The following is a 23,061-nucleotide window of genomic DNA, read 5'->3' as shown; positions in this document are numbered from 1 at the left end:
ATGAGGCAGAATGGACAGGCACCAGCCAGATGAGGCAGAATGGACAGGCACCAGCCAGATGAGGCAGAATGGACAGGCACCAGCCAGATGAGGCAGAATGGACAGGCACCAGCCAGATGAGGCAGAATGGACAGGCACCAGCCAGATGAGGCAGAATGGACAGGCACCAGCCAGATGAGGCAGAATGGACAGGCACCAGCCAGATGAGGCAGAATGGACAGGCACCAGCCAGATGAGGCAGAATGGACAGGCACCAGCCAGATGAGGCAGAATGGACAGGCACCAGCCAGATGAGGCAGAATGGACAGGCACCAGCCAGATGAGGCAGAATGGACAGGCACCAGCCAGATGAGGCAGAATGGACAGGCACCAGCCAGATGAGGCAGAATGGACAGGCACCAGCCAGATGAGGCAGAATGGACAGGCACCAGCCAGATGAGGCAGAATGGACAGGCACCAGCCAGATGAGGCAGAATGGACAGGCACCAGCCAGATGAGGCAGAATGGACAGGCACCAGCCAGATGAGGCAGAATGGACAGGCACCAGCCAGATGAGGCAGAATGGACAGGCACCAGCCAGATGAGGCAGAATGGACAGGCACCAGCCAGATGAGGCAGAATGGACAGGCACCAGCCAGATGAGGCAGAATGGACAGGCACCAGCCAGATGAGGCAGAATGGACAGGCACCAGCCAGATGAGGCAGAATGGACAGGCACCAGCCAGATGAGGCAGAATGGACAGGCACCAGCCAGATGAGGCAGAATGGACAGGCACCAGCCAGATGAGGCAGAATGGACAGGCACCAGCCAGATGAGGCAGAATGGACAGGCACCAGCCAGATGAGGCAGAATGGACAGGCACCAGCCAGATGAGGCAGAATGGACAGGCACCAGCCAGATGAGGCAGAATGGACAGGCACCAGCCAGATGAGGCAGAATGGACAGGCACCAGCCAGATGAGGCAGAATGGACAGGCACCAGCCAGATGAGGCAGAATGGACAGGCACCAGCCAGATGAGGCAGAATGGACAGGCACCAGCCAGATGAGGCAGAATGGACAGGCACCAGCCAGATGAGGCAGAATGGACAGGCACCAGCCAGATGAGGCAGAATGGACAGGCACCAGCCAGATGAGGCAGAATGGACAGGCACCAGCCAGATGAGGCAGAATGGACAGGCACCAGCCAGATGAGGCAGAATGGACAGGCACCAGCCAGATGAGGCAGAATGGACAGGCACCAGCCAGATGAGGCAGAATGGACAGGCACCAGCCAGATGAGGCAGAATGGACAGGCACCAGCCAGATGAGGCAGAATGGACAGGCACCAGCCAGATGAGGCAGAATGGACAGGCACCAGCCAGATGAGGCAGAATGGACAGGCACCAGCCAGATGAGGCAGAATGGACAGGCACCAGCCAGATGAGGCAGAATGGACAGGCACCAGCCAGATGAGGCAGAATGGACAGGCACCAGCCAGATGAGGCAGAATGGACAGGCACCAGCCAGATGAGGCAGAATGGACAGGCAACAGCCAGATGAGGCAGAATGGACAGGCAACAGCTCAGGAGAGGGGAGGACAGGCAACAGCCGGATCAGGTAAGGGGAGGACAGACATCAGCCAGATCAGGTGGGTTGAACAGGCAACAGTCAGCTCAGGAGAGGGGAGGACAGGCGCCAGCAGGGTCAGGAGGGATGGGCAGGCACCAACCAGATCAGTCAGGATGGGCAGGCACCAGCCAGATCAGGCGGGATGGGCAGGCACCAGCCATATAAGGCGGGATGGACAGGCAACAGCTAGATCAGGAGGGATGGGTAAGCACTAACTAAATCAGGCAGGATGGACAGACAACAGTAAGCTCAGGAGAGAGGAGGACAGGTACCAGCAAGATCAGGTGGGATGGGCAGACACCAGCCAGATCAGGCAGGATGGGCAGGCACCAGCTAGATCAGTAGGGATGGGCAGACACCAGTCAGATCAGGCAGGATGGGTAGGCACCAGTTAGATCAGGTGGGATGGGCAGACACCAGCCAGATCAGGCAGGATGGGTAGGCACCAGCCAGATCAGGCAGGATGGGTAGGCACCAGCTAGATCAGGAGGGATGGGTAGGCACCAGCTAGATCAGGAGGGATGGGCAGACACCAGCCAGATCAGGCGGGGATGCCAGGAAGCAGTACGTTGAGATGGGGAGGTCAGGCAATAATAAGCTCAAAAAAGGGGAACGTAAAAACATTCATCTCAAAAAGGGGTAGAGCAGGCAGCAGTCAACTAAAAAAATAAAAAAAGGTAAAAGCAGGCAACAGTCAGCTTAGGAATGAGGTAAGCAGGCACGAGACAGCTCACATCTTGAAACCCCACAGACATGCTCCCTCTTTATATCAGCCTCACCTGGAAGGCCAGAGTAAAGTGGCTGGTCTTTGTGTCCCGGACAATACTAGTGTTCATTGCTGACTGGATGCCCCAGCGCCACTGGATGTAACCCATCGTGTTCTTATCTAAATGGCGTGCCACCATCGTAGTGAGGCCAGGTCTGACTCCTTGGGAGGAAAACTGCAAAACGCAACTTGTAGTAAAGAAACTGGAAGAGAAGAAAAATATGGCGCAATTAATGATCTGGGCAAACGTAGCTGTGATGTGAGGGTGGAGCGACTACAGGTAAAGCAACATAATAGGTGCGATCTGTGTGTAATCAGTAGGTAAAGTGAAATATAACACATCAGTCTCCTGAAGGAGACAACTCTCCAGCCCTCACGCCATGGTCATGTCTCACAACAGAGTCACAAGACAATTCTGTTTGCTGTCAAGCAAACTGAGCTCTGCTACATCTGTATAGGACTATGCTGCTGAGAAAATCTAAAGAAGACTTTTTCAGTCCTTCCAGCAGCCACTACGCCCTCTACTGGCAGCAGGGAGGTACTACGTAACAACTGACAAAGATCTTTATGACAGCGGTGTCCTACATACGCAGCTGCAGAACTAGATCCAACACGAATAATGCTGATGTTAAACAAACAGTGACCTAAATAACAAAGTCTCACATTGACACTGTTTATGGGGGTCATATCCTTATTCAGGATGGGAAATAAATTACCTCTCGCTGAAAAACGCAAACTGCCTTAAAAATTAATCTAGTGCGACCCATTTCAGCTGTGAAGGTGTGACCTTACTTTCCTGCCCAAAGGACCCTAATTATGGATTTTAAAGCTGCTGTTTAGCACAGATGACAAAGGGAATGTGTTTCGCCGCCCTGAGCGGGGGAGGGGAAGCATTGCTGGGCACATCAGAGTTATGGATTAAAGACAATAAAGATTTCATCGTCAAGAGATAAATTCTGCAGGGGAAGCTAGAAATTTACTGTACATAGGACTGGCTCCTATAAAGCAGGAAGGTAGCCGTAAACCGGACAACTGGCCTCCGAACGCCCTCTCCGGTTGGCTTTGTCAATGATTACGGTAAATGTAAAAATCAGCCTAAATAGACGCATTAACACTGGAATTAGTGGTATGGCTGTAAAGGTGCTAGTCCCCCAATAAAAATGATACCTATTTTTGCACAGATCTTACGCACCCATCATGAGAAATCCAGTGTAAAAGTCATATGCAAAACTGGCTGAAAGTGCAATGGGGGCGTGTCAATGCACTTATTCTTCCAAGTGCACTGACACACCCCATTGTACTTCCAGTCTGATTTGCATGTATCTCATTCGAGCTCTCTATTATTTTTTTTTTCTTTTTTGCTAAAATAGTTGCAACAGCTAGGAAAAAAAAAAACAAGAACAATACTTCCATAAAATTACCATTTTGGTGTGAGATTTCGAAAAATCTTAAGTCCAAAAAGAGGTCCCTGGAGGTCACCAGCTCCTAACTCTAGCTGAAAAGAAAGAGGAAAGTGAATGAGTACAATTTATAGACAAATGTCTGGCATTCTAGGCTGTATTCTCTCCATAGCTACCTGCATATATATTTGCCTACGCAAATAATTCTGTTTCCATGCTTTTTCAATGAGCGTGCAGCCAGTGTTTTGGTGGAGTGACTACATCTGTGCTTTTGTGTTTGCACAAAGTGTGGCCAATAACTTGCTACAGAAATCAGAATATTATTCTTTAGAAACGATTTAACAAAACAGCCCAACTGTCCTGTCTCTCTATAAATAATGCAGGTAGTACTGCTTCATGGTCTCTGCTTGTAAATGATGTACACACAGGTGGCACTGTTTCCAGCTTTGCCCTCTAAAGGAGATAGCAACAGATAGTACTGCATCATGGTTTCTTCTGCTAAATGATTTTTGCACAGATAGTACTGTCTCCTTGTTTCTTTCTGTGAATCATACAGGGACACACAATATTACCTTAGTCTTTTGGTAAATGATTTAAGCAAAGAGTTCACCGAGTTCCTGTCTCTCCTTGTACATGATTTAGACTTACATACTACTATCTCTGTCTTTATTTGTAAACTACATAGGCACAGATAATATTGCTTCAGTCTCTGTAAAGGATTTAGACCCAGAAAACAATTTTCTGTCCTTTTAAATGATTTAGGCACAGATAGCACTGTCTTGCTGTCTGTAAATAATTTAGGCACCATATTGCCTCGACTTGTAAATTAGATAGGCACAGATAGTACTGCCTTCCAGTCTCTCCTTGTAAATGATTTAGGCGCAGATAGTACTGCCTTGCTCTGTCTGTAGATAATTTAGGCACCATATTGCCTCGATTTGTAAATTAGATGGGCACAGATAGCACTGCCTTCCTATCTCTCCTTGTAAATTATTTAGGTTCAGATACTACAACCCCTGGCAAAAATTATGGAATCACCGGCCTTGGAGGATGTTTATTCAGTTGTTTAATTTTGTAGAAAAAAAAGCAGATCACAGACATGGCACAAAACTAAAGTCAATTCAAATGGCAACTTTCTTGCTTTAAGAAACACTAAAATAAATCAAGAACAAAAAATGTGGTAGTCAGTAATGGTTACTTTTTTAAACCAAGCATAGGGAAAAAAATTATGGAATCACCCTGTAAATTTTCATTCCCAAAACTAACACCTGCATCAAATTAGATCTGCTCGTTTGTCTGCATCTAAAAAGGAGTGAGCACACCATGGAGAGCTGTTGCACCAAGTGGACTGACATGAATCATGGCTCCAACACAAGAGATGTCAATTGAAACAAAGGAGAGGATTATCAAACTCTTAAAAGAGGGTAAATCATCACGCAATGTTGCTAAGATGTTGGTTGTTCACAGTCAGCTTTGTCTAAAATATGGTCCAAATACAAACAACATGGGAAGGTTGTTAAAGGCAAACATACTGGTAGACCAAGGAAGACATCAAAGCGTCAAGACCGGAATCTTAAAGCAATAAGTCTCCAAAACAGGAAATGCACATCAAAACAAATGAAGAACGAATGGGTGGAAACTGGGAGTCAACGTCTGTGACCGAACTGTAAGAAACCGCCTAAAGGAAATGGGATTTACATACAGAAAAGCTAAATGAAAGCCATCATTAACACCTAAACAGAAACAAGGTTACAATGGGCTAAGGAAAAGCAATCAGGGACTGTGGATGACTGGATGAAAGTCATATTCAGTGATGAATTGCGAATCTGCATTGGGCAAGGCGATGATGCTCGAACTTTTGTTTGGTACCGTTCCAATGAGATTTATAAAGATGACTGTCTGAAGAGAACATGCAAATTTCCACAGTCATTGAAGATATGAGGCTGCATGTCAGGTAAAGGCACTGGGGAGATGGCTGTCATTACATCTTCAAAAAATGCACAAGTTTATGTTGATATTTTCGACACTTTTCTTATCCCATCAATTGAAAGGATGTTGTTTGGGGATGATGAAATCATTTTTCAAGATGATAATGCATCCTGCCACAGATCAAAAACTGTGAAAACATTCCTTGAAAAAAGACACATAAGGTCAATGTCATGGCCTGCAAATAGTCCGGATCTCAATCCAACTGAAAATCTTTGGTGGAAGTTGAAGAAAATGGTCCATGACAAGGCTCCAACCTGCAAAGCTGATCTGGCAACAGCAATCAGAGAAAGTTGGAGCCAGATTGATGAAGAGTACTGGACACTCATTAAGTCCATGCCTCAGAGACTGCAAGCTGTTAGAAAAGCCAGAGGTGGTGCAATAAAATACTAGTGATGTGTTGGAGTGTTTTGTTGTGGGTTTGTTTTTCATGATTCCATAATTTTTTTCCCTCAGAATTGAGGGATTCCATATTTTTTTCCCTATGGTTGGTTTAAAAAAAGTAATCATTACTGATAACCACATTTTTTGTTCTTGATTTCTTTTAGTGTTTCATAAAGCCAGAAAGTTGCCATTTGAATTGACTTTAGTTTTGTGCCATGTCTGTGATCTGCTTTTTTTTTCTACAAAATTAAACAACTGAATGAACATCCTCCAAGGCCGGTGATTCCATAATTTTTGTCAGGGGTTGTATTTCCTTCCTGTATCTCCTTGTAAATGATTTAGGCACAGTGAAAACTTCTGAACTCTCTCGCTATATGATTTAGCTACAGATAGTACTGTATTTTCCTGTATAGGTTTTAGGCACCGATACTGTTTAGCTGCCACTACTTGTCAATTATAAAAGACACAACTAGTACTGCCTTCCTATCTTTTTAAATTATTCAGGAACAGATAATGCTGGTTCTCTGCCTCTACAGGGGGTTTTACACTAAGCGATATCGCTAGCAATATCGCTAAAACGTCACTGGTTTTGTGACGTTATAGCGATATTGCTAGCGATATCGCTATGTGTGATACTTACCTCCGACCGGCTCCCCCGCTGTCCATCGCTGATCGCGCGAGAATGTCCGGCTCCATTTCTCGTCGTCTGCTTCCTGCTGGGCTTCCTGCTGTGACGTCCAGCGACGCGTGGAGGCGGGCGGGAGGACGCAGGATCGCTGTGTGTGAATGGTAAGTATCGTGCGCTGCGTCGCTGCTGCATCGCTGTGAGATCTTTCTGTATGAAAGCTCACTAGCGATCATTTAGCGATGCACCAGCGATCCTGACCGGGTCGGATCGCTGGTTGGATCGCTGGTGCATCGCTAAATGTAAAAGGGCCTTACTTGTAAAAATGTAGACATAGGCTGTAATCTCTCAGCAAATTATATGGTAAATAATGTAGGCACAGCTAGTACTGCCTCCCTTTCTCTCCATATATAAGATGTAAAACTAATAAAGAAAGAAAAGCACAATAGTGTCTTATCCGGTTAAAACAGATAAAATAATTAAAGTTTATGGTAGCCTGACAATGTGCTCACACAACATTTAAATGAGTATGTAATCACAGCTTCAACAGTACCATGGGTCCAAAGACCGAGTACCAATATGCAGAAAGGAAAAAGTGGGAAATTCCGCGCTGCTGGTAGATGGTAACAGATCAGGTCCACACTAGGATAATATGCATTTTTTTATTTTGTCTACGCGTTTCGAAGCATCATACTTCTTCCTTAGGACAAAAAATACAGATGTTCGGACACAAAGTCCAGAACTGTGATAGCATCATGGCACCCGCTGAACACACAACAGAACTGCATTGGTATATAATGTGTAGTGTGGAATTTAATAATTGGGTTGCAATATTATAAGCCGAACCAACTCCCCTTTCCTCACACACTAAAATATTATATAAATATATATATACATACACAGTAAAATTCCAACTTTTATTTCTGCTTTTTACTTTTGCTTTGCATATTCACATGTGGAGCCATATACTCGGGAGACTGACAAAGGTGAGCAGCAGTCATCCACAAAAGCTGAAATATAACTACATCTCTATAATATGCTGATAGATGCACATTTATTACGCTAGATCCGCCAACACGCCTGATTTTTTTTTTTAGTTTTCTTTGCATATGTATTTGAATAGTTTTCATAAAATATACATACTTTAACAAACCCCAAGGATAAACAATACTTTACCAGCCTCATTATCAGGGAAAGTTAGGTCTTCAAGAGTAGAGATGAGCGAATTTGTTCGGATTTTGTCTCTGAATAAGATTTTGACATTCGAGCCATAATCGAGCAATATTTGTGCCGAATGTTTGTCTTATGTTCGGTTTCGAACATATTCGGTAATTTCTACTCCCATTGACTCTAATGACGTTCGTCTGTGTTCGACAAATACTGCAAAAACAATATTCGATTCCAATCGTATTCGAATCCAAACACATTCACTTATCTCTATTCAAGAGACTGTATGATATTACAAAAGCATTTGCCTTCCTCCAGAAACAGCGACCCTCTTGTCTACAGGCTGTGTCTGGTATTGCAACTCTGCCCCATTTAAAGTATAAAAAACCCTGCTGTGGTGTTCACAAACCTTTTGCATTAGGACTAGCTGGATGGCAAAATAAGTGCTAGTAATATCCCAAAAGTAATAGGAATGAAAAAATTAACTTTTAACTATGCCAAAGGAGTTGAAAAGAAAGTCTTGAGTGAGGAAAAGAAGGGCTCAATTCTGGCTTTAATAGCAGAGAGATACAGTGAGCGTCATGTTGCCACCATTCTTAAAATTCTAAGACGGCAGTCCATTACAACAAGGTCAAGCAGCAGACATTGGGGACAACAAAGCTACAGACCGGCAGAGGGTGAAAACAACTCTCCACTTACTGGGATGACCGTCATCTTATTCGAATGTCATTCAGCAACCGCAGGATGACAACAAGTGACCTACTAAAGGAATGGCAAATGGCAGCTGGGGGGAAGTGTACGGCAAGAGCAGTTCGTAACAGGCTCCTAGAGGCAGGGCACAAGTCATGTAAATGGTAGAAAAAAGCCTTTCATCAATGAGAAGCAAAGGAGAGCCAGGCTGAAGTTTCCCAAAGACCATAAGGACTGGACCATAGAGGACTGGAGTAAGGTAATCTTCTCTAATGAGTCCAATTTTCAGCTTCGACCAACACCTGGTTATTTAATTGTTAGATGGAGACCTGGAGAGGCGTACAAGCCACAGTGTCTTGCACCCACTGTGAAATTTGGTGGAGGATCGGTGATGATCTGGGGATGCTTCAGCAAGGCTGGAATTGGGCAGGTACTCTTTGAGGTATGAATCAAGCCGCATAACAGTTTATTCCTTCTGCTCAGGCAATGTTCCCCAACTATGAGTACTGTTTTTTCCAGCAAGACAATGCGCCATGCCACACAGCTAGGTCAAGCAATGTGTGGATGAAGGACCACCACATCAAATCCCTGTCATGGCCAGCCCAATCTCCAGACATGAACCCCATTGAAAACCTCTGGAATGTAATCAAGAGGAAGATGGATATTCACAAGCCATCAAACAAAGAAGAACTGCTTAAATTTTTGTACCAGGAGTGGCTTAAGGTCATCCAAAAGCAATGTGAAAGACTGGTGGAAAGCATGCCAAGATGCATGAAAGCTGTGATTAACAATCAGGGTTATTCCACAAAATATTGATTTCTGAACTCTTCCTGAGTTAAAACATTAGTGTTGTTGTTTCTAAATGATTATGAACTTGTTTTCTTAGCATTATTTGAGGTCTGCAAGCACTATTTTTTTGTTCTTTTGACCATTTCTCATTTTCTGAAAATAAATGCAAAATGTATTGCATGGAAATTCGGAGACATGTTGTCAGTAGTTTATAGAATAAAAGAGCTGTCACGCCGCCTCCGCATACTCACTCGGCTTCTGCTCTCATGCCGCAGCCCCCCGCCGCCTGACAGCCACGGCGGTCCCTTCTGACAGGCTCGCGGCCGACGGGGTCTCTGCATGCAATGCGCATGCACCATAGGCCACGCCTCCTTCCTGTTACTTGTGCTCCGGCAATGCCCTGACCCAGAAGCACCTACGGACCAATGGCAGACGTGACAGGGCCATATCAAGCCTCTCCCCCCTGAGGGAGGCGCCTGATCGTTGCGTTTGCTAGCACACTGGGCCCTGTTTCCTCGTGTGCTCTCTGCAGTCTCGCAGTCCTGCCTTCCGTGGCCCTGCAGTAGCCCCGCAGTCCGGTGCACCGTGGGTCCAGCTATCTACACTCCAGTCCTGCTTCCGGTGTTCCTGCTCCACCCTGCTATCCTCACTCTAGTCCTTCTCCAGTCCTGCCTCCGGTGTTCCTGCTCCATTCAGCAATCCACACGGCAGTCCTTCAGTCCTACTCCAGTCCTGCCTCCGGTGTTCCTGCTCCATCCTGCTATCCACACTCCAGTCCTACTCCAGTCCTGCCTCCCGTGTTCCTGCTCCGTCCTGTTGTATGTGCTCCAGTCCTGCAGTCCTACTCCGGTCTAGTCTCCAGTGATCCCGCTCTGTTGTCTACGCTTCAGTCCCGCACTCCTACTCCAGTCCGTCCTGAGCCGCCCCTCTCGGTACCGGTTATCGTGGTACCCGAACCCCTGGGCCTGCTCCTAATGATTCCTTTATAGGGGTCGGCTCCACCTGGCAGCTCGCCTGGGGCCTCTCGGTGCCACGGTCCAGAGGGTCCACTCCTGGAGATTTGTCTCCTGACCAGCTGTGGCAACAAGAGCAATTTACATTTAACTTATATATATATATATATATATATATATATATATATATATATATATATATATATATATATATATATATATATATATATATACACACACACACACACACACACATATAAAGAGAAAAATCAGACTAACTGAAAATTTTGCAGTGGTGTCTTAACTTTTGCCAGAGCTGTATAATGGTAGATCGATAATTTTCCCATGTGATTGTATCTGACACTGCATCCACCAGTTAAAGGGAATAATGGTTGATGGTCGTGGTATTGTGAAATTTGTCACATTCAGTGCTGATCTCAGTCTTTTTAGACCTATGACCCGGAAATGACATCCCAAGGATGATGTGATAAGTCACGAGATCCCGGCATGAGTACAGATGCAGGACTGCGGCTTACTGTATTTTATATACGTTATCCAATGAGTGTCATGTACAACTCCATAAAGAGGAGAAAAACTGCTTCATCGCCTCCATGGAAGAGTCGAGCTGTCACAGACCACCTGGTCTATCGTATTATGGATGCATATAATAATATAATAAATTTTATTTTTATAGCGCCGACATATTCCGCAGCACTTTACATTTCAGAGGGGATTTGTACAGACAATAGACATTACAGCATAACAATAATCACATACAGTAGATTATAACAAATACCAAGAGGAAAGAGGGCCCTGCTCGCAAGCTTACAGTCTATGAGGAAAGAGGTAGACACGAATGCTGGGTGGTAACAGTTGCCCTGATTGTATGGACCAGTCATAATGTTAAGTGTGTAACAGTACAGACACAGAGGGCTAATGGATGCATAAAGCATGTGGGAATATGATGCGGGAAATCTGGTTATGGTAAAACTTTTGGCTGTGTCACACAGGGATAGATTAGGTTAATGTGTTGAGGCGATAGGCCAGTCTGAATGCATTTTCAGGGCACGCTTAAAATTGTGGGGATTGGGGACTAATCGTATTGACCTGGGAAGTGCATTCCAAAGAATTGGCGCGGCACGTGTAAAGTCTTGGAGACGGGAGTGGGAGGTTCTGACTATTGAGGATGCTAACCTCAGGTCATCAGCAGAACGGAGGGCTGGTAGGGTGGTATACTGAAACAAGGGAGGAGATGTAAGGTGGTGCTGAGCTATGGAGGGCTTTGTGGGTGAGGGTAATAAGTTTATACTGAATTCTGGAGTGGATGGGTAGCCAGTGTAATGACTGGCACAAGGTAGAGGCATCGGTGTAACGATTGGTGAGGAATATGATCCTGGCTGCAGCATTCAAGACAGATTGGAGAGGGGATAGTTTGGTAAGAGGGAGACCGATTAGAAGAGTTACAATAGTCGAGACGAGAATGAATAAGAGAAACAGTAAGAGTTTTTGCAGAGTCAAAAGTAAGCATGATGCATGATATTGAATACCTAATATACTAATAATCAAAATGCAACTCCGTCCATTATCATGGGCTCATGAAAGTTTATGCTCAGAATTTTGTTAGAGCAACAATTTTTTCTCCAGAGCTGCACTTTCTCAAAGTAACCAGCGTAAATAGAAGAAATTGTAACCAAAGGCAATCATTTCAGAAGTTACAAGGAGGTACAATCAGGTACTCTGTCACCAAATATATAAAAAAGTATATAGAGACCTGGCACTCCGACACAAAGGTAAGAATAGGACAACCCACATACACGCTGGATAAAAAATTTCACACCAGTAGGTTTTTTTTTTTTTTTTAAATATGTACGTATGTATATAAGCACTAGAGAAGCATAAAGCAAAGCCAAATTTGGCAATTCATACATGTTTTTAAAACGAATGCTCAGAAATCTCCTGCATTATAAATTAAAGAAGCAATCCTCCTCCTCCCATGAGAGTTTTTATCCTCTTAATATAGTTAGGTCCATATATATTTGGACAGACAACATTTTTCTAATTTTGGTTCTAGACATTACCACAATGAATTTTTAACAATTCAGATGCAGTTGAAGTTCAGACTTTCAGCTTTCATTTGAGGGTGTCCACATTAAAATTGGATGAAGGGTTTAGTAGTTTCAGCTCCTTAACATGTGCCACCCTGTTTTTAAAGGGACCAAAAGTAATTGGACAATTGACTCCAAGGCTATTTCATGGACAGGTGTGGGCAATCCCTTCGTTATGTCATTCTCAATTAAGCAGATAAAAGGCCTGGAGTTGATTTGAGGTGTGGTGCTTGCATTTGGAAGGTTTTGCTGTGAAGGAAACATGCGGTCAAAGGAGCTCTCCATGCAGGTGAAACAAGCCATCCTTAAGCTGCAAAAACAGAAAAAACCCATCCAAGAAATTGCTACAACATTAGGAGTGGCAAAATCTACAGTTTGGTACATCCTGAGAAAGAAAGAAAGCACTGTGAGCTCATCAATGCAAAAAGACCTGGGCGCCCACGGAAGACAACAGTGGTGGATGATCGCAGAATAGTCTCCATGGTAAAGAGAAACCCCTTCACAACAGCCAGCCAAGTGACCAACACTCTCCAGGAGGTAGGCGTATCAATATCCAAATCTACCATAAAGAGAAGACTGCATGAAAGTAAATACAGAGGGTTCACTGCACGGTGCAAGCCACTCATAAGCATCAAGAATAAAAAGGCTAGACTGGACTTTGCGAAAAAAAAATCTAAAAAATCCAGCACAGTTCAGGAAGAACATTCTTTGGACAGATGAAACAAAGACCAACCTCTACCAGAATGATGGAAAGAGAAAAGTATGGCGAAGGAGTGGTACAGCTCATGATCCAAAGCATACCACATCATCTGTAAAACACGGCGGAGGCAGTATGATGGCTTGGGCATGCATGGCTGCCAGTGGCACTGGGTTACTAGTGTTTATTGATGATGTGACACAGGACAGAGGCAGCCGAATGAATTCTGAGGTATTCAGAGCCATACTGTGTGCTCAGATCCAGCCAAATGCAGCCAAACTGATTGGTCGGCGTTTCATACTACAGATGGACAATGACATAGAGCCAAAGCAACCCAGGAGTTTTATAAAGCAAAGAAGTGGAATATTCTTGAATGGCCAAGTCAGTCACCTGATCTCAACCCAAATGAGCATGCATTTCACTTGTTAAAGACTAAACTTCAGACAGAAAGGCCCACAAACAAACAGCAACTGAAAACCACCGCAGTGAAGGCCTGGCAGAGCATCAAAAAGAAGGAAACACAGCGTCTGGTGATGTCCATAAGTTCAAGACTTCAGGCAGTCATTGCTAACAAAGGGTTTTCAACCAAGTACTAGAAATGAACATTTTATTTACAATTGTTTAATCTGTCCAATTACTTTTGGTCCCTTTAAAAACAGGGTGGCACATGTTAAAGAGCTGAAACTCCTAAACCCTTCATCCAATTTTAATGTGGATACCCTCAAATGAAAGCTGAAAGTCTGAACTTCCACTGCATCTGAATTGTTTTGTTTAAAATTCATTGTGGTAATGTCTAGAACCAAAATTAGAAAAATGTTGTCTGTCCAAATATATATGGACCTAACTGTATTGCAGTCATATTATATAGCACTGTGCACTTACAATTGCTCATTTTTCCTTTCAACCAGCTAACTCTTCTGTTTTCTCTGCTCTATGTAGAAAAAGGAAGTCTATTTTTCCATGCAGAAATCATTCCCCTCTTAAACTCCTGACCCAGCTGCATTGCTCACCCCCTGCCAAGGACTTTTGCAGTGACTCATGACTCATGCAGGGAAAAGAGACTTCCTGTTTTTAGATAGAGCTTAGAAGGCTTGTCAGTTTTTAATCACATGATATCATACACCTAATGGAAAAGAGAAGAATTATAGGGACAGAAAGGCAAAATGAGAAATTGTAAGTACAGAGTGCCACATAATATGATTACTGCAATATATTAAAGAGGATAGAAACTTTCATGGGAATGATTCTATAATGACCAACCTGAATCTTAAAAATATCTCTAAAATCCGATTTGTTCTCACCTTTGAAATTACAAAAACACTTACTGTCGCACTTATTCATTCTCATCTGGACTACTGTAACTCTCTACTGATTGGACTCCCATTTACCAAACTTTCTGCTATTCAATCTATCCTGAATATGGCAGTCAAGTTTGTTTTTCTGTCCAGCTGCTTCACTGACATCTCCACCTTGTGCCAGTCATTGCACTGGTTACCCACCCACTACAAAGTACAAAACAATCTTCTCTCTCACCCACAAAGCACTCCACAGTTCTGCACCACCCTATATCTCCTCCCTTATCTCTGTATGACCCTACCAGTGCCCTCCGTTCTGCAACTGATCTAAGAATACCATCCTACATAATCTGAACCTCCCATATCAGTCTTCAAGACTTCTCTCGTGTTGCGCCAGCTTTCTGGAATGAACTACCCCAAACGATCTGATTAATACAGAACCCTCACATTTTTAAGAGAGTGCTTTAAAAACACATCTCTTTAGACAGGTCTATCACTTCTCTTACCAAACTTTTCCCTTTTCCTCTTTTCTAAACTTTTCTCAGACTCTTGTCCATCCTACTTATCTGTCTCCACAGACTCTATGCATTCTATAGCACTTGGTAACTGCACTTAGATACTGATGACTGAATCATGCATCTTTATTAGAATTAATCTATTATAATGATGGCTGGACCGTCCATGACAAGCACTTGTTACCTACTGTGTCCCCCTATTTCCTTATAGATTGTAAGCATGCGAGCATGACCCTCATCCTCTTGTAATTGTTGAACTATGTGTTACTTTACTTTGTATTCTCTTTATTGTTTGTACATGTCCCTTTTAATTGTTAAGTGCTGTGGAATATGTTGGCACTATATAAAATAAAATTATTATTCTTAAACTTCACTCCATTTTATTAGTGCTCTACAGTGATAATCCAAAACATACCTAAAATAAGTAACTTTGTGACAGCGATGCTGAGTGACGGCCAATGCAATTATGGCCCATAGTGTGTAATAAGTCTACATACAATACTGCAGAAGATGCCTGTTTGCTACAGATATGAATTCATTCACACTACAAAAACAAAACACACAACTCGATTCATTCCTATAAAAAGGAAGAATGTGCAAGGAAAAAAAAAATTCCAAGCGCGACCCCGCCCAAAATCTGGAGGATTGCGGCTCCTGAATAACGTAATCAGTTAAATGTCTTAGTTTTTCATCCTAGATGGAAATGTTCTGGCCCACGGCCGCTGCCCCATTCAACCCTTAAATTATAGCAGGAGTATCTTATTCAATCTCATCTCTTGACTTGGCAGCGGAGTCTTCACTTCTTTGCTGGGCTGGGCGCTCTGGAATAAAAGGAGAGAGGTCTCTCTGGAGAAGACCCGGCAGTCTGATAACTGACTCTTCTCCTCTCTGAATCTAATTAAGGGTCTTTGGATGAATCGCTGCTTTTTTGCATTTCCATTTGGTTACACTCCACTGTATTTTAGGTCTCACAGGTGGCTCCAGACTGCTCTCCAGAGTCTCATGTTAAACCATGTCAGCAGTTCTGCTTGAGCGCAGCCTTTGAAGTTGGAGCAAGAGCTTCCACGGTCTCATTTTCTATACTGTGGGTGACTTTCACATCGGCTTTTCAATGTTAATCTGACATTCCTCAGTCTCAGCAGTACCGAACGCTTGTTAAAGATGCAGTATTTATATACTCACTAAAAATTACAGACAGAGCTGGGAACACTTAAAGGGACACTAAACCTTGAGATGAACGCGAAACACTCGGAAGGAGAACACCTATTTGTCAGGCGCCAAGACTTTCTCTAAGCTCCAGAAACAGTCTGGAAATGTTCTCTCTCCTATTGGTCCCATCCATCTTACCCATGGGAAGCAGCAGGGCTTGGCTAAAAGGGGCTGGTTTGTTTAATCTGCAGTTAGAGGATACAGCTGCAAGTCTTCTCCCAGGCAAAAATTTAAATCAACCCTCTCCCCTTTAAATTATCACTTTGCAAGAATTAACACTGGTGGGGAGAAAAATAATCGATGTTGGTGCATTTTAATTTTACTTATTTTTATTTTACAATATATTGTGGCAATATTTGAAAATTAACCTGACATGACCAGAAATGCCATTTATGGACTGCAGATATGTGGTAAATCGGCAAGCAGCTGACTTACAGCAAGTGCAGTTACAGGTAAAAAAAAACAAAAAACAAAAACATTAAGTTTTAATCGCGCTGTAACCCACTCTCTCCAAGTTATCAGGACGGTGCATGGGAGCGATTAAGTCACGGCTCACTATACATTGAGTGCGTTGTAATCAATCCCCGGCACGGATAGTACTCGTGCCTATGATAATCTATGGGGCAGTACACGCGTTTGATTATTTTTCTCAGGCCGAGAGGTCAGCAGGAGAAAAAAAAAAAAAAAAAAAATCGGAAGCCTGTCCCATTTTGATCCAATGTGGGATCAAAATCGGCAATGCAAGTCTATGGGTCTGTGAAAAAAAAAAAACTGCACTTGGACGACATCTAAGCGCGGTCCAATTTTCACGGACTGACTGAATGGAGACGGTGGAAATACTCTTTTTCTCTCCACATCCTATAAAAACTGATGCCATTCAGAAAAGACTCTGATCAAAGTCTGATCAGAATTAGGGCTCATACTCACTTGCGAGAGACTCGCACGATTCTCGTGTGAGTTTCTCGCATGAAAACCTGGCACAGCCGCCGGCACTCGGACCGGAACGTGTGGCTACATGTATTTCTATGTAGCCGTATTTCTATGTAGCCACACACTCCGGTCCGAGTGCCGGCGGCAGTGCCAGGTTTTCATGCGAGAAACTCGCACGAGAATCGTGCAAGTCTCTCGCAAGTGAGTATGAGCCCTTATAGGACTGATTTTCACAGATGTGGACACCTTGCTTGTGTGAACCTAACCTTAGATGACTACTCCCTATTTCTGATGGCAAATAGTGTTTCTGGACATATCAAGGTTCCTTTTAAGCCAAATGTCTAGTGTTGAGCATTCCGATACCGCAAGTATCGGGTATCGGCCGATACTTGCTGTATCGGAATTCCGATACCGACTTCCGATATTTTTTCAATATCGGAATTCGGCATCGGAATCGGAAGTTCAGTTGATTGACGGCCTGACGTCATCATGATGCGCGGTGTGTGCGCATCATGATGCGCCGTCATTTCGGGCCTTCCGGGGGTCTCTGCCGGCCTGCCGGGGGGCTGTGCCGGCCTGCCGGGGGGCTGTGTGGACTGCCCGGGGTCTCTGCCGGCCTGCCGGGGGGCTGTGCCGGCCTGCCGGGGGGCTGTGCACCCTGTGGGGGTCTGTACCGGCCTGCCGGGGGGCTGTGCCGGCCTGCCGGGGGGCTGTGCTGATGTCCGGGGGTCTGTGCAAGCATCGTCCGATGGGACTACAAGTCCCATCGGGCGATGCCTGCTACCATGACAGTGATTGACACATTAGCCAATGATGGGACAGTAGTAGTCCCATCATCCGGCTAATGTGTTAAATGTTAAAAAAAAAAAAAAAAAAAAAAAAAAAATACTACATACATACTACATGCTACATACATACTACATATATACTACATACATACTACATACATACTACATGCATGCTACATACATACTACATACATACTACATACATACTGCATGCTACATACATACTACATACATACTACATACATACTACATGCATGCTACATATATACTACATGCTACATACATACCACATACATACTACATGCATGCTACATATATACTACATGCATGCTACATACATACTACATATATACTACATGCATGCTACATACATACTACATGCTACATGCATGCTACATATATACTACATGCATGCTACATATATACTACATACATACTACATATATACTACATGCATGCTACATATATACTACATACATACTACATATATACTACATGCATGCTACATATATACTACATACATACTACATATATACTACATACATGCTACATATATGCTACATACATACTACATATATACTACATACATGCTACATACATACTACATACATACTACATATATACTACATGCATGCTACATATATACTACATGCTACATACATACCACATACATACTACATACATGCTACATATATACTACATGCATGCTACATACATACTACATATATACTACATGCATGCTACATACATACTACATGCTACATGCATGCTACATACATACTACATACATACTACATGCTACATACATACCACATATATACTACATACATACAATACATTCATACAATACATACATAGACATACAGTACATATAACATAGAGTAACATACTTACCAATACTTGTCACATTGTTCCCCGAAGCCATTGTCTTTCCGGAATAAATATTAACATAACAAACCACAAAAATACTCACCCACGATCCGAAGCAGTCCACGAGTGTGTCCCACGACGATCTTGGGTAGAGAACTGCAGCATCAGATGATGCTGCCGTTCTCTACGGGCTGCAGGAATCCAATGACGGAAGGTAGGTATCCTTCCGCACTGTATTCCTCCGCCACTTAAAAAAAAAAAAGTCCCTAGTCTCACTTTATGCCATTGCTGTGTGGGAAATTCCCACACAGCAATGGCATAAAGTGAGACTAGGGACTTTTTTTTTTTTTAAGTGGCGGAGGAATACAGTGCGGAAGGATACCTACCTTCCGTCATTGGATTCCTGCAGCCCGTAGAGAACGGCAGCATCAGCTGATGCTGCAGTTCTCTACCCAAGATCGTCGTGGGACACACTCGTGGACTGCTTCGGATCGTGGGTGAGTATTTTTGTGGTTTGTTATGTTAATATTTATTCCGTAGACGACAATGGCTTCGGGGAACAATGTGACAAGTATTGGTAAGTATGTTACTCTATGTTATATGTACTGTATGTCTATGTATGTATTGTATGAATGTATTGTATGTATGTAGTATATATGTGGTATGTATGTAGCATGTAGTATGTATGTAGTATGTATGTAGCATGCATGTAGCATGTAGTATGTATGTAGCATGCATGTAGTATATATGTAGTATGTATGTAGCATGCATGTAGTATATATGTAGCATGCATGTAGTATGTATGTGGTATGTATGTAGTATATATGTAGTATATATGTAGTATGTATGTAGTATATATGTAGCATGTATGTAGTATGTATGTAGCATGCATGTAGCATGTAGTATGTATGTAGCATGCATGTAGTATATATGTAGTATGTATGTAGCATGCATGTAGTATATATGTAGTATGTATGTAGTATATATGTAGCATGTATGTAGTATATATGTAGCATGCATGTAGCATGTAGTATGTATGTAGCATGCATGTAGTATATATGTAGTATGTATGTAGCATGCATGTAGTATATATGTAGCATGCATGTAGTATATATGTAGTATGTATGTAGTATATATGTAGCATGTATGTAGTATGTATGTAGCATGCATGTAGCATGTAGTATGTATGTAGCATGTATGTAGCATGCATGTAGCATGTAGTATGTATGTAGCATGCATGTAGTATATATGTAGTATGTATGTAGCATGCATGTAGTATATATGTAGTATGTATCATGTAGTATGTATGTAGCATGCATGTAGTATATATGTAGCATGCATGTAGTATATATGTAGTATGTATGTTGCATGTAGTATGAATGTAGCATGTATGTAGTATGTAGTATGAATGTAGCATGTAATTTTTTTTTTTTTTTTTACATTTAACACATTAGCCGGATGATGGGACTACTACTGTCCCATCATTGGCTAATGTGTCAATCACTGTCATGGTAGCAGGCATCGCCAGATGGGACTTGTAGTCCCATCGGACGATGCCTGCACAGACCCCCGGAGCCTGCACAGACCACCGGCAGGCCGGCACAGCCCCCCGGCAGGCCGGCACAGCCCCCCGGCAGGCCGGCACAGCCCCCCGGAGCCTGCACAGACCACCGGCAGGCCGGCACAGACCACCGGAGCCTGCACAGACCCCCTGGCAGGCCGGCACAGCCCCCCGGAGCCTGCACAGACCCCCTGGCAGGCCGGCACAGCCCCCCGAAAGGCCCGTACAGACCCCAGAGAGGCTGTACAAGGGCAGGAAAGGGTTTTTCTTATTCCGATACCGGAAGTCCCATAGACTTGAATGGGACTTCCGGTATCGGAATCGGCGATACCGATACTTTTTTTAAAGATCGGCCGATACCATCCGATACGATACTTTGAAGTATCGGATGGTATCGCTCAACTCAAATGTCCCTTTAACTACAGTCCCAACGCTCGTGATATTCTTATGCCAATCACAAATTCAGTTGTTGTGGAAGGAGGGAGGACGGCTGTATGGATTATTATTGCAGTACAGACTTTCTCATGCAAGTTTGCCTTTGGCTACATGAAGTCAGTGCAATTAGCTGCAAATGAATTCTCCAGAAACCACATTTTATACCTGCTACATAAAAGCTGGAAATCAGCTATTTATATGAAGGGTCATCGGTTATCATATCCAGGGAATATGCCAGGGAAAACCCACCGTGCATCAATCTGTGCCCCTATACACATATAATTTGTGCTCCCTATACACATGTATATGTGTGCCCCTATTCACATAATACATCTGTGCCCCAATACACATAATATATCTGTGTCCTGTGACGTGTCTCCGCTATCTGTGAACGGGGAGTACTCACTTGGCTGGTCGTTGAGGAATACGCTGGGAGACTCAGGGTTAAAAAGTCCATTTGGTTTATTAAGACACAGCATAAACCGAATCTCAGGTACTTGGTAACATGCAGCACCTGCCCCCACCGTGCGCTGCCCGGAAACCATTCGGCTCTACAGTACCCATGGTCCTTGCTGAGCCCTGATGTGCCTAATAAGGGTGAGTGTCCGTTAACTGTCCGTGATCACGTACCTGTTCCCTGATACCTTTGAACCTCAGAGGCATAGTCTCTGGACGTAGTTCACAGGCCTCCTCACCCTGGCTCACTCTAGCCAGCACTGCCGCACGTGCACAAACACACAGGCTCCATCTTGGGTGCTCAGTGGGGTATGTAGGTGACTTGACACGCTCATCTCTCCAAGTCACCTGGATGCCTTCCCAATGTATAGCAAACATCAGCAGTAGATCTGCTGCGCCAAAACAAGCCCAAGCTTCCATCACAGGGCCACCCACCTCTGTGATACACACCTCCCATTAACCACATGGGGAGTTGCCATACCACAGCCCCTATTCACATAATACATCTATGCCCCAATACATATATTATATATCTGCGTCCCTATATACATAATCTAGCTGTGCACGTATCCACATATACAGCTCTGGCAAAAATTAAGAGACCACTGCACAGTTTTATAAAAATCAGCTTCTCTACATGTCTGACAGCCATTCCATTCCAGTGTCAGTTGAATTCCAACCAGAGTACACCTTAGGCCTGTTTCACACTTCAGTTTTTTCCATCAGTCAAGATCCGCCGTTTTCGTAAAAAAACGGATCCGCCATTTTGTTTGGCGGATCCGTTTTTTTTTCCCATTGACTTGCATTACTGGCGGATCTTGACGGATGGCCATCCGTCGGATCCGTTTTTTTGCGGATCCGCCAATTTTTTTGCGTCCGCCGACATGCCCGGACGGAGCTTGTAACGTTTTTTTGGCTGAAGGATCCGCATTTCTGTACTGCGCATGCCCGGAGGAATGATCTCAGCCGGAAATTTAACCCTGAAATCATTTCTGGCAGACGGTAAAAATATTCTCTCTCTCTCGTCCCCGGACTGCGGTTCCTTTAAAATTCTTCAGCCAACGGATCAGTCAAAAAACCGGACCGCTGCCATCCGTTCACTTCAGTTACCAACGGATCCGCTTTCCGCCATTTTGCCGGATATTAACTGACGAGAAAAAAACTGAAGTGTGAAACAGGCCTTATTCTACTTAATATGCTTCTGATTAGGTGAGCACCTGAACCAAATCTTATTTAACGAAGGAAAGTATAAAAAAAAAAAAACCCTGCTGTGGTGTTCACAATCCTCTTGCAATAGGACAAGCTGGATGGCAAAACAAGTGCTAGTAATATCCTAAGAGTAATAGGAATGAAAAAATAACTTTTAACCATGCCAAAGGAGTTGAACTGAAAAGTCTTGAGTGAGGGCTCAATTCTGGCTTTACTAGCAGAGGAATGCAGTGAGCGTCATGTTGCCTCCACTCTTAAAATTTCTAAGACGGCAGTCCATTACAACAAGGTAAAGCAGCAGATCTTGGGGACAACAAAGCTACAAACTGGCAGAGGGCAAAAACGACTCTCCACTGACCGGGATGACCGTCATCTTATTTGAATGTCACTCAGCAACCACTGAATGACATCACGTGACCTTCAAAAGGAATGGCAAATGGTAGTTGGTGTGATGTGAACGGCAAGAACAGTTCGTAACAGGTTCTTAGAGGCAGGGCACAAGTCATGAAAAGGTAGAAAAAAGCCTTTCATCAATGAGAAGCAAAGGAGAGCCAGGCTGAAGTTTGCCAAAGACCATAGAGGACTGGAGTAAGGTAATTTCACTGATGAATCCAATTTTCA

At 43.7% G+C, this 23,061-nt stretch overlaps 1 protein-coding gene across 1 annotated transcript in view; it reads right to left on the bottom strand.

Annotated features, from left to right (window-relative positions):
- DNAJC11 (DnaJ heat shock protein family (Hsp40) member C11) overlaps positions 1 to 23,061 on the bottom strand; it is a 202,317-nt gene that overhangs the window by 33,161 nt on the left and 146,095 nt on the right. The window contains exons 7-8 of the mRNA XM_073561729.1: positions 3,798 to 3,871; positions 2,390 to 2,579 (exon numbers count right to left, since the gene is read on the bottom strand). Coding sequence (XP_073417830.1) covers positions 2,390 to 2,579; positions 3,798 to 3,871 — 264 coding nt within the window. The remainder of the gene's footprint in view (positions 1 to 2,389; positions 2,580 to 3,797; positions 3,872 to 23,061) is intronic.

Source organism: Dendrobates tinctorius, unplaced genomic scaffold (assembly GCF_039654945.1).
Source record: "Dendrobates tinctorius isolate UK_male_01 unplaced genomic scaffold, ASM3965494v1 ptg000326l, whole genome shotgun sequence".
Classification (NCBI taxonomy): domain Eukaryota; kingdom Metazoa; phylum Chordata; class Amphibia; order Anura; family Dendrobatidae; genus Dendrobates; species Dendrobates tinctorius.
Note: the sequence above shows the minus strand (reverse complement) of the source record. Positions and strands in the feature narration are given on the sequence as shown.